Consider the following 16,906-nt stretch of genomic DNA (forward strand, 5'->3'; position numbering starts at 1 on the left):
ATCTTTGAGGGGCCCTATTATCTCCCTAGTTGCCCTTTTGTCCTTAATATATTTGTAAAAACCCTTTGGTTCTCCTTAATTCTATTTGTCAACGCTATCTCATGTCCGCTTTTTGCCCTCCTGACTTCCCTATTAAGTATACTCCTACTTCCTTTATACTCTTCTAAGGATTCATTTGATCTATCCTGTCTATACCTGACATACGCTTCCTTGTTTTCCTTAACCAAACCCTCAATTTCTTTAGTCATCCAGCATTCCCTATACCTACCAGTTTTCCCTTTCACCCTGACAGGAATATACTTTCTCTGGATTCTTGTTATCTCATTTCTGAAGGCTTCCCATTTTCCAGCCGTCCCTTTACCTGCGAGCATCTGCCTCCAATCAGCTTTCAAATGTTCTTGCCTAATACTGTCAAAATTGGCCTTTATCCAATTTAGAACTTCAACTTTTAGATCTGGTCTATCCTTTTCAATCACGATTTTAAAACGAATAGAATTATGGTCGCTGGCCCCAAAGTGTTCCCCCACTGACATCGCAGTCACCTGTCCTGCCTTATTTCCCAAGAGTAGGTCAAGTTTTGCACCTTCTCTAGTAGGTACATTCACATACTGAATCAGAAAATTGTCTTGTACGTACTTAAGAAATTCCTCTCCATCTAAACCTTTAACACTATGGCAGTCCCAATCGATGTTTGGAAAGTTAAAATCCCCCACCATAACTACTGTATTGTTCTTACAGATAGCTGAGATCTCCTTACAAGTTTGTTTCTCAATTTCCCTCTGACTACTGAGGGGTCTATAATACAATCCCAATAAGGTGATCATCCCTTTATTATTGCTCAGTTCCATCCAAATCACTTCCCTGGATGTATTTCCGGGAATGTCCTCCCTCAGCACAGCTGTAATGCTATCCCTTATCAAACAATGCCACTCCCCCTCCTCTCTTGCCTCCCTTTCTATCCGTCCTGTAGCATTTGTATCCTGGCATATTAAGCTGCCAGTCCTGCCCATCCCTGAGCCATGTTTCTGTAATTGCTATGATATCCCAGTTCCATGTTCCTAACCATGCCCTGAGTTCATCTTCCTTCCCTGTTAGGCCCCTTGCATTGAAATAAATGCAGTTCATTAGTCCTACCTTGTCCCTGCCTGCCCTGACTATTTGATTCACTTCTGTTCTCAACAGTATCAGTCTCAGATTGATCTCTTTCCTCACTATCTCCCTGGGTCGTTCCCCCCCCCCCAACCGTACTAGTTTAAATCCTCCCAAGCAGTTCTAGCAAATCTCCCTGCCAATATATTAGTCCCCTTCCAATTTAGGTGCAATCCGTCCTTCTTGTACAGGTCACTTCTACCCCAAAAGAGATTCCAATGATCTAAAAATGTAAATCCTTCTCCCATACACCAACTCCTCAGCCATGCATTCATCTGCTCTATCCTCCTATTTCTGCCTTCACTAGCTCATAGCACTGGGAGTAATCCTGATATTACCATCCTTGAGGACCTCCTTTTTAAATTTCTGCCTAACCCTCTGTAATCTCTCTTCAGAATCTCAACCTTTTCCCTTCCTATATCGTTGGTTCCAGTGTGGACAATGACCTTTTGCTGGCCCCTCTCCCCCGTGAGAACATTCTGCACCCTCTCTGAGATGTACTTGATCCTGGCACCAGGGAAACAACACACCATTCTGCTTTTTCTCTGCTGGCCACAGGGGATTCTGTCTCTACCTCGGACTACAGAATCCCCTAATACAATTGATCTCTTAGAAGCCAACGCACCCCTCATTGCATTCGAGCCAGTCTCAACACCAGAAACTTGGCTGTTTGTGCTACGTTCCCATGAGAATCCATCACCCCCTACATTTTCCAAAACGGCATACCTGCTTGAAATGGGTATATCCACAAAAGACTCCTGCCCTAGGTGGGCCGACCTCTCTTACCCTTCCTGGAGTTAACCCATCTATGTGACTGTATCTGAGACTTTCCCCCCTTCCTATAACTGCCATCCATCACATACTGTTGCTGTTGCAAATTCCTCATCGCTTCTATCTGTCTCTCCAACTGATCCACTCGATCTGATTAGATTCGCATCCAACAGCATTTATGGCAGATATAATCCGCAGTAACCCTTAAACTCTCTTTAAACTCCCACATCTGACAAGAAGTACATATCACTGCAAAGGCCATTTTTGTTCCTTCACAATCTATAGACCCAGAAAATAACACCGTCTTATTCCTCTACAAAACACTGCACCAGGTTAAATTAATAGCTCTGGCTTATATTTTAAGTTTAATCAAGACACTTATCTCCAAAAACATATAATCAAGCAAAAAACCCACTGTACTCACTATTACAGCCTTTCTCTTGGACAGACTTAAAACAACAATTAACTTATCTGATTCTGTGTTGTGAATTTCGCCCAAACCGGTTCCTCCAAGATTAGTTGTGAAATTCACTGTTTGTTAATTTTCCCAGATGCACCCCGATGTCCAGCGACACATGAATTCAAAAACAGCAAAGGCAGTAACTGTGCAGGGTTCTCCCTCTCTCTCTCCTGCACTGTCCTTACAAAACAAGCCTAGATTTGTTCTTCCAGATTAATGGAAATATTCAGAGATGGCTATAAATTATAGAAATGTTTTTTTCTGAAAGAGGAATAGTACATAGATAAAATAACTAGTGTAAAAAAACACACGGAGCAATGGGAATTTTTCACTGTGATCTCGTGATTACATAGGTTGACAACTTTCTACTCAATAGCAATTCACCTCTGACAGGTTATGTCCTAAAGTATAAATACATGTTGCGTTTTCCCTTTGAAGAACATACAGTAGGTTAAAGAGCCAGTTTGAACTCTCTGGAGTGGGACTGAAATTTCTTGTGTATACCATACCAGGTTCAAGCATTAACAAAGTTGAAGAATTATTCAATAGTTACCCCTACCAGCTAAAGACCTGCTTCTCGTGCTGAGTGCTAGAAGTTAGCTAGCCAGCAGCCAGGCAAAAGGAAGACTCTCTCACTCCAAGGACAACAAGCTAGTTTTTAAAAGGAATTAAGACAAAGGAACTTCAATCAGCCTACAATAACAAGAATCAAAAAATTTCTCCTGTTAATGTCTATTAAAAATGGCTGTAAAGTTACAGTGGCCATAATTTTCAACTATACACTTTTCTCAAACAAATCTGAGACTGATCCATGTGTCTCTTTTGTAAAATGTTATCCTTTTGGACTCTATTCAACTTCTAATCTGTCTGTATTTGTGTTGTGTTACTAATTTGTTTTGTGTTAATAATTAGTAATCTTCATTCTATATTAATTCAGGAAAGCCTGGTTAAATTGTGTCCTTTTCAAACACATTTTTCATTTTGGTCAGGGGTGAAGATATTGAGGATGGAAGGAATTTTTAATTTGACTTTTGAAACCAAATGATCAGACGGAATAAAGACATAGAACCTGTTTATCCTTCCTCACACAGGAATCTAACTGTTTATGGCATTCCAATTGGAACTGAAACAATTTGAGGATCCTTGTCCAGGGCCTTAATGATAATCAAAATACTATTTGGAACTCGTTCATAATCATGATTTCCCATGTATGCCCTTTTTTTCTCTAACTTCAGTGATTGAAAGCACTCATCCCATAATATTTAATTTCTTTCACAAATTCAACTGATGTCTGATTAGGTTCTTTTTATAGTTCTACATTTTAATTCAGAGACAAGCTTATAAGATGGAGCATTGCCCTTTCACAGCACAACCACAACAACTAAATGAACACTTTTAATTAAATAATTTCTCAGTGGAATCAGAATCATCCTCTGAACTACTATCTCCCCTTTCATTAAATGTTTTTTTCTTTAGCCAAGTCCATTGTCCGATTTTTCTTTCTGTGGATTTCAATATTTCACATGTCCATTTGTTTTTCATTTTATTTTGCCTTTCTTCCCAGTTGAGCTTTTCCATTTCACTTTCCTTTTCTTACTTCTCCCTTTTTAAAATCCAGTTTTTTTTATTCTTGTGTTTCCTTCCTGCTCTCTTATTAATTAACATTTCTTTTCACTTTTTTTTATTCCTCCAATTAAAGTTATTTTCTATACACCAGAATCTTAGCTACTTCTAGCTGTGACACATCAATTTAAAGTTTGTTTTATTTTAGTTCTAAATGCTGGGTATCACCTTAACCATATTACCTTTACAAGATCCTGCATTTATTTCTACCTTCAATTTGCCCACTCTTTCAGTTTAACGTTAGTCCAAGATTTTTAGTCCCAGAAAAGTCTGAGCAACAGCAAAAACCATTTGAAAATTTCAAACCCTGTAATATACTTCACAGCAACTCATAGTCCTATGCCAGTACCTTCACATACTTGTTTCTCGAAGGATTCACAGGTTTTTAATTTAAAAATGTTTGATCAATTTCAATCCTGCACTTATTTGATAGATTCTAACTTTATTTTTATTCAGCTGTGGAGATCATTTATGGGACATATTCTCAAAAGTCCACTAATGTACTTTTAAGATATGGAATAAAATGTTTGTTAATCAAGAAGAACGTGAGCTTTATTGTATGAGAAAAAATTTTTGGAAAAGTTGTACTACAAACACAGAAAAGGATTTAAACTTACTATTCCCTTTATCCTAGAAAAATCTTTACAAACACTAAAACCCCAAAGAAAACGTATCACTTGTTTCACACCATGGTCTTTTTGCTCAACTTTCACAGTTGTAATTGTTTCCTTCTGGCAAATGTCTATGCATCACAAGATGCTCTTTCTTCAGCTGGTATCTCTTTCTGAGACACCTAAATCAATATACAAACTAAACTCACTATTACTTTAACTTCAGAGCAAACTCGTGTTCCCTAAACTCAGTTTCCAACAGTCTTGCAGAATTTCCTACTTGAGTTTAATACTCCTGCTACACTTTGTTGGTGCACATACATTAATGCATTGAACAACTAATCTCCATCTATATTTCAAGGGTTGTAAAATCTCACAAAATGCATGTAAACAATTAAGCCTCTAGACTATAAATTAAACTTATGCACTGTTTCTTACACTTTGCTCAGAGGTGCTCAGTACAAAACATCCAATGAGCAACATGGTATCTTCTGATAGACCATTCATCCATCTTATTCACTCATCCTCATGCTATTTTGCCTTACCCCAAACACTCACCTAGATATAACATTTTGGATTTAACAACACATTTAACATCAGTGAGCAATAAGAGCTCATAGAAATGGAGGAGGAAACAGCACAATCTCTTTCCAGAAGGGACAGATACTGAAAACCTTAACTTATCTCAGATCTGTGCCTTGAAAGAAATTCTGGGATTTACACATCAGTCAATCGAAACCTGCATCCCCATTCTAAGTGATTAAAGACTTAACAGCAATCTAGATTTGTTTAATACATCGCATCAGTTGTACGACGCTTTGATCTTTCAATATAAATTGTGTCCTTTTGTCCTGCCCCACTAGCTACCTGATGAAGAAGCTGCACTCCGAAAGCTTATATTTTCAAATAAACCTCTTGGTCTATAACCTGGTGTGTGGTTTTTAACTTTGTCCACCCCAGTCCAGCACTAGTACCTCCACTTTAAAAGGGAGGAAGAGGCAAGTCAAAAAAGATTTCACTGTGAGCTTTTCTGACTACAAATAAGAATGAGGGGCTACTGATGACCCCTGGCTCAAACCACATCCTGCAAACTGCAGACACATTTTGTGATATTCTCTCTAAATTTCCAACTCTACTGGAATGTGTTCGTGGAACTAAACATCGATCGTTAGATACTGTAAAGGTCACAGTTGAGGAACTACACCTTAGTCACCCTTGTGTTTCAGATGAAGACCATGCCCGAGTTCTGCAAACCACACCAAAGGAAACAAGACAACAAAATAACTCTCTGTCACTCTCAGTGCTGGAATTTAATCAGCATCAAAAAGAATCACAACTACTGAATTCCAAGCAATTTGCGAAACTAAGGATCTTGAAATCAACTCTTCAACTACCTACGTAAATGCTATCAGTTATCTCCACAATGCCCACCATGTTCAGCTAACTGCTCTTTGTGAATGATTCAGAGTCTGATCTATATAACTTTATTTTTTAACTATTATCTTTTTGGACTTGCCTCTTATTTCTAATCGGTGTATGTGCGGTGTTTTAATATATTTCTTATGTCTAATAATTAATAAACTCACTCTTTCTGTTACATCAAAAAGTCCTGGTTAAGTTTGTATGGTCTGGAAAAAAGTATACAAGAAAAGGAATACATTTTAGATTAGCCTTGCTGCAAATAAATGAGGAAATCGTTGATATTATTTGTTGTATTATTGTCACATCTATCTAGGTACGGTGAAAAAGTTTGTTTTGGGTGCAATACATACAGATTATACTGTGCAAATATCATAAGGTTAGAGAACAGAGCAAGAAATACAAAGTTATGGCTGCAAAGAAGGTGAAGTTTAAAAATGCAGAATAATTATAAGAAATGTGAGAATAAGATCTGTTGTAGAAATCTCAAAAAGAGATGCCCTGTGTCGGTGCCACCTTGAATCGATTAAAGAGGAAGAGACTCAGCTGGCAAGTTAATAGTTTAGGATATCCTGCCTGGAATCATTACAAATTGGAGAATCTTACCTGTGGCATGGTTGTAACAATACATCCAGCTGTATCTCTAGAAATATCCTTATGTTTTGTAAATAATCTTATTAGATCTCCCCAGTACCATTCCTCGAAGCATGAAAATATATTGTCTAACTGTTTCAGTATTTAAGTACAGTACAAGCTAGTAAATTGGAGGATGTTTGTTTTCTAAACTATCCTTCTACCTTTCTCTCCCTGACACCCTCCACTACTCTTACCATCTGATATACTTGCTCTTCCTTATCCTCCTCCCAACAATGCTACTGCTTTAACATATTTGAGTGACATATCTGCTTCATCCTCCTATAATCAGGAATGTCTACCAGATTCTTTACTAAACCTCCTAATTACCTTGTGTTGATCAATGAATCACACTTTCAGAGGTTCACATTGTAAAGGTATAACACTAACAATTTGTTTCCTATTTGAAATATTAATCGGCTCATCAGTGCCTGAAGAGTTTTCAAAGTCAGTGTTTCTAGAAATATTGGCATATAATTCAACATTGAGAATTCATTTTTTGCCTTAAAAACTTGCCCTCGATTCATTTTAACAGACCTCTTACCTCACGACCACAGTTCAATTTGAATGGTCTAAACCCAGCAGATTAATTTCAGGAATCTCTGATAGCAAATACTAAGAAATCTAATCTTTTGCCCCAGTCCTATGAGCATTTGTGACAATATATTTCAATTTTTGTTTTGAAAGTAGAATTTCATCAAACCTTCCTGTGTTTGCAGGTGATAGGCAGTGGACTTCAACTGGTTTATATCAAATAGCTTTTTTTGGCCTGAAACATTTCAAACCTAAAGTTAGAACCTGGATCTGGTTGTATTTTAATTAGTCATCCATAACAAGTCAAAACTAACTGAGTTAATTAGATTACTTACAGTGTGGAAATAGGCCCTTCGGCCCAACAAGTCCACACCGACCCACCCAGACCCATTCCCTTACATTTACCCCTTCACCTAACACTACGGGCAATTTAGCATGTCCAATTCACCTAACTTGCACATTTTTTGGACAGTGGGAGGAAACCGGAGCACCCGGAGGAAACGCACGCAGAACGTGCAAACTCCACACAGAGTCACCTGAGGCGGGAATTGAACCCAGGTCTCTGGCGCTGTGAGGCAACAGTGCTAACCACTGTGCCGCTCACAATGTTTCTACTTTCGTCATAATTGCCATTAAAGGTACAATTTCTGGGAATTGTATTGTCATATCCATAATTGTAAAGATATATTAGTGTTCTGCTTTTTTCATAATAGTCTGAGACAATCTATTAATAATTCTTCAGAAACTGATATGGATATTAAATGTGCCTGTTTATTACATGTTTAGGTTTTCCCATTACTTGACACTCATTACATATGTTACAGAACTGCACTATGTCATTATGAAGTCTTGACTAGGGAAAATGTCTGAGTTTTCCATATTCCTACATATTCTAAGAATTTCCTTTGCTACTTGCAATATCTGATGATTCAAGACAGTGGTATGATCTGATGAACAAGTAGTCTTTGCTCATCCACAGCTCTATGAGGGTGTCTCCACTTCCTTATCAGAACTCCCATTCTAATACAATAATACTTCACTTCTCCCTCAGCCCAACTTTAAGTGTGATCTGACAGTGTTAACTTTATTAACTCTAGATCTGTTTTCTCAGCTTCAGTTGGCAAAGGCATGAAAATCACCTTTTGAATCATGCCATTCTTAAAGAAAGTTTTGCCTACTCTGACATCTGTTTGTGATATTACTTTTACATCTGTTTGTGACTTTTGTTTAGCTATTTCTTTGCTCACTACACATGTTGAAACAGTACAGAGAACCTGTTCCTACGACAGTCCTTTAACCTCACTTGGATCTTCTGTGATTACGGGCAAAATTATAACTTTCACTCCCACCAAATTATCTAGGAGTAACTCCATGGGCATTTTTTTAAAACTACCATTGTTCCAGACAAGTCAAACGTTTGAGTACTTTGTACAACAGAACTGGGATATATTTCTCACTTATCCTGTTTATTCACATTTTAGCTTTTGTTGCATTATCTGAAGGAAAACAGTGTTGTTCTTTGGTGAAAGAAGTTGAGCTATTCCTGAAGCTTTTAATATAGTAAGTTGAAGAAAAATGAAGCCACCTTTCCTTTTGACAAAGACTATTTATGTGACAAGGGTTTAGATTCTGACTATAGCATCTGAAGTTACTTATCTAACTGCATCATTTTAAGATTGTATTCCCTTTATCTCTCTGTTTGTTTTCCTTTTCCTTCATCATATTCTCTCCTAAAATGTTAGTTCTTTCTCCTTCTCTTCTTTCTGGAATTGAAATTCAAACTTTGACATCTCCACCTTCTGTTTCTTAAATTCCTTTTCTATCTCAAACTGGCTCAATACTTTTTCATGTTCAAATTGCTTTAACCATAATTGAACCTTTGCTAAATCAAGTGATTCACCAATTGGTATGCCCAGTGTCCCTTGCATTTCTACTAGTCCCAGATGCTTTGCCAATATTTCAACTAATCTGGCAGGCAATTCCACCGCGTAGGAATGGGTAGGAAAATATCAACATGAAAAGAATAATATTCTCAGAATCAAACTTCCAGATCTCAAGGGAGGTTTAAACTATCTCTCACAGTTACTTTTGCCTTTAGCATGATGATAAGTTGCTGTCTCTAAAGTGATGGTAGTTCTTCAGTTCAGTAATTGGATCTGGTGGACTAAGGTCTTTTCTGATATTAGAATTTTTTTTACGTTTCTTGGTTTTTCCTTCTTTTCAGATCTTTTGGGAGAAATGAGAGAGAAATGTTTTCTGTTTACCATCGCTGACGGTCTCTGGCTGCCGTGCACTACAGATCTGTAACAAACTGTACTTCAACCAATTGAAGGATTGTGTAAGCAGTCTTTCCTTAACTCAATATTTCTGTGCCACTTTGTCTCAAATTAACAATCTGACTGCTTTGAAAAAAAATGTCTTACACAGTTGAAAACATGCATTCTGTTCTGTTACTTTGATTTGCTTGTATGGTACAAAGTGCCTGTAAACAAAGTAAGACAACACTTTTCACTGTACCTTGGTAAACATGACAGTAATAAATCAAATCACTTGATTTTTCCAAATCTCAAAACTCTGTTGCTATTTCATAAGTTCATAAGATGTAGGAGTAGAATTAAGCCATTTAGTTCATCAAGTCTGCACCACCATTCCATCATGACTGATATGCTCCTCACCGCCATTTTCCTGCCTTCTCTCCATATCCTTTAAATCCATTAAAAATTCAAAATCTGCCTAACTCCTCCATAAATTTACTCACTGTCCCAGCATCCACCACACTTTGGGATAATGAATTCCACAGACTTTCACAAACTTTTAATCATACGTAAGTCCAACTTTTATTCCAGTTTTTACTGCAGAAAGGAAAATTCTGTGGTTCCTTACACAGGCTACAACCAACAACCATTGGGTATGCACACTGAAGTGCTTGATAAATTGGCAGACACAGAAGAATGCCTACAAGCAATATCAAGGAGCATAGAGAACTATGGAAGTGACTTTGCAGAGGATGGAGCCCATTTCTTCCAGCCTCGAATTGGAGGTGAACTGCAATAGAACATTTACAATCCCAACCGCGATAGCGCATCAGGTGGCCAAAGTCTCAGCTTCGACTGCAGGGAGGCAGAAGCTAATATATTGGTAGAAGCCCAAACTAAAGCTATACGAGATCAATTTGGCTGCCTCAACTCAGACCACTCTCATTCAACTTTAGTTTGCTCTCATGCAAGTTTACCAGTGTTCAGAGAACTAGCAGAATGCCATATCTGTCCAAAGATTTCTTCTCCATCACATTGCTCAAATTGCTGAGCTGTACCAACCTGGGGAGCAGCTGCACAAGACACGAAACTGCTGACCTTTATCAAGATGACAGCATTCATCCTTCCATTGCTGCCATACTGCTAAATGTCCTGATGTTGCTTGCTAGTCAGTTAGCCAACTGCTATCATCCATGATGAGATAGTGCAATAAAAAGCCAAGGCTTTGTGTCAGTCAGCTTGTGTTCATTCAGTACAATGAGAGAAAATAGTCTCATTCTTCATTCTGTCTTTGTAAAATAAAGACTTGCATTTAGGTAACATAACTGCAAATATGTGCACAGGAAGTCGCTTCAAACAACAGTGCGATAATTACCAGATAATCTGTTTATGTTTTGATGCTTTAGGGATAATTATTGGGAAAGCAATTGGGAATAATGCATTGCTATTTAAATATTTTTATGAAATACATTTGGATAACTTCATTTTCAGAAAGATATATGACTTACATCAGAAATAGGCATTTGTTATTGAACTTGAAACAGGTATCATGACTGTTGGCAGCAATCAATTAATTTGTTCTGAAGAAGTGTCACTGGACTCAAAACATTGACTTGCTTTCCCTCCACAGCTGCTGAGATTCTCTAGCAATTCTTGTTTTCATTTCAGATCTTCAGCATCTGCATTTCTTTATTTTAATTTAATTATTAGTATTAGTTAGAATTCCATCAGCATCTGCAGTTGTTTATTTTAATTAAATCAAATTATATTAGTAGTACTTAAAATTCCAAACTTAAAAATCACACTACGCCAGGTGTGTCATTTTCAACTTGGTCCAACACAGTACCTCTACATCATTAGAATTCCAAAGAGTCACATAGGACTTGAAATGTTAACTCTGTTTCTCTTTCCACGGATGCTGCCAGATCTACTGTGTTTCGCCAGTACTTTCTGTTTTATATTAATTAGGATATCAGTGATATTGAATAGCATACTAATAATTGTAAGACCACTGATTATATTGCAACATTACTATATACGATGTGTAAAGCCTGAAGAGGAGCTCAATTGACTAGATGCCAGTGTGCTGATTAAGTTAATACCAACTGCACAGGATTTGATCCTTGCTTCAAACATAATAGACTGAAGGTCTTCTTCTCCACCCAACTAGTAAGAAGTCATGGTAATTTGCAGTGGTTAGGGGAATAATTGGTAAAGACCTGCCTTCGGACAGAGATGTTTTTTAAAAGCGCATTTAATTCAGAACAATAATTTTTCAAATTTTATATTGCTGTTGAGATTATTTTATTAACTTAAATATAAGTAATGTTATAAATTCACTAAGGCTTGTGTACCAAAATCATTCATTAGTTGAAATAAATTTATCAACAAACCTTAAACAATATAAAGATGTTAAGATTTGTCTGTTATTTACAAGTTTATATTAGTAAATGTATATAACAATCCTGAATAGGTGGCAAATAGTTCTTTTAAAAGATTAAAAACAAGAACAGCACATGTTGACATGAACTGTCAAAACATTTTCTGAAATTTGACTATCGAACATTTTTAACAAGCTGCCTTTCTGAGTTTGTGATTGATTTAGAATCAGTTACAGCAGTCTATCCACCCTGTCACAGCTGTATCATAGCTCTTTGCTAAAGTATTTGAGACAAATTTCACAATTATCTATCATAGATATTGTATATAAAGTACAATAGTCTCTGCTTCATCTATCCCGGAGGTGAGTAATTCCTTACGTTTGCAATTTTTTGTTCTAAGAATCTCATCCTCATCTCTCGGCTAGCGAGTTCAGTATTTCAGACGGAGTTTATACCATGAGGCTACCAAAAGGAATCCAATTCAAAGCGGGGAGGGGGTCAAAATTAACCATCAGAAAACTTAGAATAGTTTTGAGCCTTTGCTAGGTGTCAGAAATCTATCATTAAAACAATGGTGACCAACATCATAAAATGTGAATACACTACCAAATTATTGATGATAGCAAGGATACATTGTACTAAACCAAGGACAACTAGGGCCAAGCAATAAACGCCCTCGTGTACCAGCTCACAGAAAAAGAATAAACCATGTTGCTGTACAAACTTTGCGCACAGTGATGATACCGGAGGGGGAGCTGGGAGCATGCGCAGTAAGCACCATTCGGCACTTAGTGCAGGTTATAAGAGAGGGAGCGAAAGCAAACAGGCGACGGTTTGGCTTCAATTTAAAAATCAAATTAACGGCTTTTGTTATCATTAAATATGATGAACGGAGCCGTGACTTTAACTTCATCAGAGGTGAGTGAGTTTAAACTAAAGATGAACATTCTGCAGCATTTTCCCGTCCCATTTATATTTTAGATATTCGTTTATATCCATAATATAGTTTTAAAGTTTGACATCTGTGTCTTTGCCGCAGGGGGCGAGTTTACCTCAGGTGTCAGGCTCCTCCTCGAGTGGTGAGTAGACAGATATTTCTCTCGGCGATACTGATGCCTCCAGTTTTTGTTTTGAGGGGCGGGGGCGAAGGAGGCCGCCACAGGCTCACCCCGGCCCTCATCCTCTGCTTTCTCTTGTTTGCACCGTCCTCCTCTTCCCCAGTTCGCCCGCTCCTTTCGCCGAAAGCGACAACTGGGGCGCGCGCGCTGACCTTCACCCGTGCACGCGCTACTTGACCCCCTCCCCGTGTGGGGGCTTCACTCCATCCTACTCTGGTAAAAGGCCTCTATATTCCTGATAAAGGGCTTTTGCCCGAAACGTCGATTTTCCTGCTCCTCAGATGCTGCCTGAACTGCTATGCTTTTCCAGCACCACTCTGATCTGGAATCCATTCAACTCTGTGCTCCTTTCCCCTTCGCTACCAGCTCACTTTCCTTTCTCCCTGACCTCACTTTCCTTCCTTTCTCTCTCTCTCCCTCCCTCCAAAACTCTGAAATTCCTTACTCCACCTCTCTCCCCTGCCCAGAATCATAAGGGCTAAAAGGAGACCATTTGGCCCATCCAATGCAAGCTGCATTTCTGTTATCAATTCCACTTTCATTATTTTCTTCTTTCCTCGCCTGTGAATTTCCTTTGGAAGTAATCCATTGCCACTGCTTTCACTAATTTTCTTGACAGTAATGTTTGTGGTATTGCCATTGACTGCGTGTGATATCTCCACTACATGTGCAAAATTCAAATCTGTATATGTCATTAATCGGAGCAGCTTACCTTAGGCTATCTTATCGAACTAAACCTGTCATAAACTTGTGTACTGTACCTCTTTTTGCTCTTACAACTCTATTTTCTTCAATGAAATAAGGGAAAAGTGCTGTGGCTACAGGAGATCTGAAATAGAAACAGGAAATTCTGGGGAAACTCAGCAGGTCTGGCAACATTTGTGGCAAGAGAAATGACTTGAGCCCATATGACTCTTATCTGGGACTAAGCTTGATATGTTAACTCTGTTTCTCCCCACGGATATTATCAGACTTGGTTGTTTGCATTGCTGTTCTTCAATCCTATCTTGTGGGTAAAATCCTGTATGCTTGGAGGAGTTTTGTGTATTCCCACTGCACTCTCTTCAAATGCCTCCACACCCTTCCTGAAGTGCTATCAGGACTGGATGTTATACTCTAGTTGTCGTGTCACCAAAGCTTTATATTAAAATAAAACTTCATTTTTCATGCTGTGTAGATTGAGGTTTCTTTAACCCTGTAGGGGCACTTTTTCAAAGATACCTGTACTACAAAGAAAGATCCTTGAAATGTTATTGCTGAGCTTTCCAACAGTGATAAAGCATAAAATTGGAAATATCCATCTTGATTATAATGTAACTTGTAGGTGTAAGACTCTACACAATAGTTATCCATAGGATCAGGTTGAAATGGAAGTCTGAATGCAATTTTCATTTAGAAATTGAAATGGAATACAGTATTTTAATCACCTATCTTTTTCAATATGTGATATGTTCATTCTTTCTACAACATTATATTGATCAAGATTAATAATGATGTAAGCCATTGATCCTTGCAGTTATGGTTTGGAGATGGTAATTTTTGAACCTTTTTGTACCTCTGTTACAAAAAGAGGTAATTTTGAGACTGTTGCAGTATTAGTATACCAAACAGTATCCGGTCCTTTCTTTTCTGAAGCACTGAAAAATAGCTGTGTGTATGTTCAAGAAATTGAAATAATACCCTTTTCATTAAAACAAATCAAATTGTATTTTGCGCTTTTGGCACAAAAATACTAAGGCTAAGTATTTTTGGTGACTTTCATTCACTACGTAGAAGCAATCTATAATAATTGTTGACTTTACCAAATCCCAGGATTTTCATACTGGTTGCAACATTTCTATTTAAAAATTTTTTCCACAAGCTTTTATTGCAAAAGATTGCAGGTGAGTTTTATTGCAAAAGATTGCAAGGAAGCAAGAAGGCAAAAGGGTAATATAGTATCATTTCTCTTCGTTTCATTCAGCTTGGTCAAGTACGAATCTCAAATACTTGTGTCTCATTTTAGTGTTAATTTTGGGGTATCTTTCAGTATATTCTCAAAATATGTCACTTGTCTGCTTTTACTGAGGCCTATAATCTGGCTGTCCTTGATGATATTGATTCATTGCTACATTTTTTAACGTTTTTAAAATTCTTCTAAATTTTTTTTCTGGTTCAACAGAGATCAACAAATCACAATTTTTAGCCTGAATTCAGTGTAAGTATCTTAGGCATGCAAACAGAGTTTAATTGTTTGAGCAATCCAAGTCAAATATTTAGATAGCTCAGCTTGTCTGAAATTGGTGAAGAGATGCAGTATAAGGTATGTACGCTGGTAACTTTTTTTAACCGCCGCGAAATGTGTAAATAAATATCTGCTGAAGATTGATCACCTTGAGTTAAGATGGTCAAGATTGCCAACACTCATCTAGCTGTGAAGAATTGTTGTTCGCATGATATATTGAAGCATGGTTGGTACCTGTGGAACTGTATCTCAGAATAAATTGCCAACCTCAAGAAACCATGGAAGAGCATCAGAAAAAAATCCTGATGTATTTCGGAACTTTGCATGTTAGTAATAATGATCTATTTACTGTGTACCTCAGCAATGCATGTTAAATGGGAAAACTTTGAAGGCAAGTACCTGTACTGAATAAATTCTATGTTCTAACTTAATCTGTTTGTGTTTGTATAATGTTTTCACGAAATCAATGGTTAATCTACCTTAGCTTTATACATAAAGTTCATATTTTCTTTGGCTTGTACTTCTAAGGAAGACATCTATAACCACTCATCCTAATAATGTTGGCCAATCAGTGATAAAGCTGGCCAGGTGACGACATCCATGTTCCATGAAAGAATTAAAAACAAAATCATAATTTGGCCAAGGCCATATTGGCTGAACATTTTTCAATGTAATGAATTTAGTGGTGTGTTATGGAAACTAATTGAGAGCAAGAAAGTGTGACTTGTGAAGTTTTAGGTGGTGGCCAAGGTGAGCTGACTGGCCCTTCCTCTTCATTGATTTTCTTAAATGCCTGTAGTATTACACTTGTTTTGTATTTGTATAACCTTCAAATGTACAATCACGTTCTTTTGTAAAAAAAAAATACATTTCATGTGTCAAGGGGCTTATAGGTAAGTAAATCATTTTGGAGAAAACTTTTTTAAACCCTATTGCCTCATTAATCTTGTGTGCTAACTGACATTGTACTCACATTACCACTTTTAAGATCAGCAATGAATACAATAAACTTCAGGATCCTTACGCTGATCTTAAAAATTGTTTGTCTAATTATACTTGCTAATTTTTTTGCGTTTCTATGAACCATCTGATCCAATCTATAATCTTGTCCTCAATGTACAGAGCTATCATTTTCAAAGTCTTGAGGGACTGTCAAAATATTTTCTGAAGTTTGGTTAACGAATATTTGAGCACTGATTGTTCTCCAAAATTAAAAATATAATTCATTGTACCAGTTGTCTTTCACATCCCATGTGAATTTTTTTTAAAGGCAATACCTACAAGTTTTTTCCAGTGAAGACCACAATGAAGCCTTCCTTCACTGAGGTGATGGCAGCATTCTGTTCTATATGACAATGGTTACACCATGGTAGTCAACTGTTAAACCTTGCTTTGTGTGGCTGAAGAGCCCAGCTCTGGCTTGACTGTCTTTACCTGATTGTGCAGCTGAGGAAGACAGTGGTCTGAGAATGTGCATGATTCACTGAGCTCTTTTCTCTGTTCTTGACCAGTTGCCTCTGGACCATCTTTTCAGTTGGTTGAGTTTTTTTTATTCTGACCATTTCTAATGCTTTTTCCTACAGAGGTCGGGAGTCCATGTCTGCCATCCTCCTATCTCACGAGTGAATGCTCTGGGGGCATTCTAGGGAAGTTTGCCTGTCCACCTATCTATGAAGATAGGTGGATAGGCAGGTAGTACTGAGGAAGTGGGGAGGCTGCAGAAGGATC

At 37.6% G+C, this 16,906-nt stretch overlaps 1 protein-coding gene and 1 long non-coding RNA gene across 2 annotated transcripts in view; one reads left to right on the plus strand and one right to left on the minus strand.

Annotated features, from left to right (window-relative positions):
• LOC148150472 (uncharacterized) overlaps window positions 1–13,442 on the minus strand; it is a 112,118-nt gene extending 98,676 nt beyond the window's left edge. Inside the window, exon 1 of the long non-coding RNA XR_015757033.1 lies at window positions 12,889–13,442. This is a non-coding gene — a long non-coding RNA (uncharacterized LOC148150472). The remainder of the gene's footprint in view (window positions 1–12,888) is intronic.
• Window positions 12,648–16,906, plus strand: part of LOC122548918 (DNA topoisomerase 1-like) — a 144,449-nt gene continuing 140,190 nt past the window's right edge. The window contains exons 1-2 of the mRNA XM_087986612.1: window positions 12,648–12,754; window positions 12,876–12,915. Coding sequence (XP_087842738.1) covers window positions 12,719–12,754; window positions 12,876–12,915 — 76 coding nt within the window. The 5' untranslated portion in view covers window positions 12,648–12,718. The remainder of the gene's footprint in view (window positions 12,755–12,875; window positions 12,916–16,906) is intronic.

This window comes from Chiloscyllium plagiosum, unplaced genomic scaffold, assembly GCF_037043375.1.
Source record: "Chiloscyllium plagiosum isolate Xiang-an unplaced genomic scaffold, Cpla_swu_hap1 HiC_scaffold_4, whole genome shotgun sequence".
NCBI lineage: Eukaryota > Metazoa > Chordata > Chondrichthyes > Orectolobiformes > Hemiscylliidae > Chiloscyllium > Chiloscyllium plagiosum.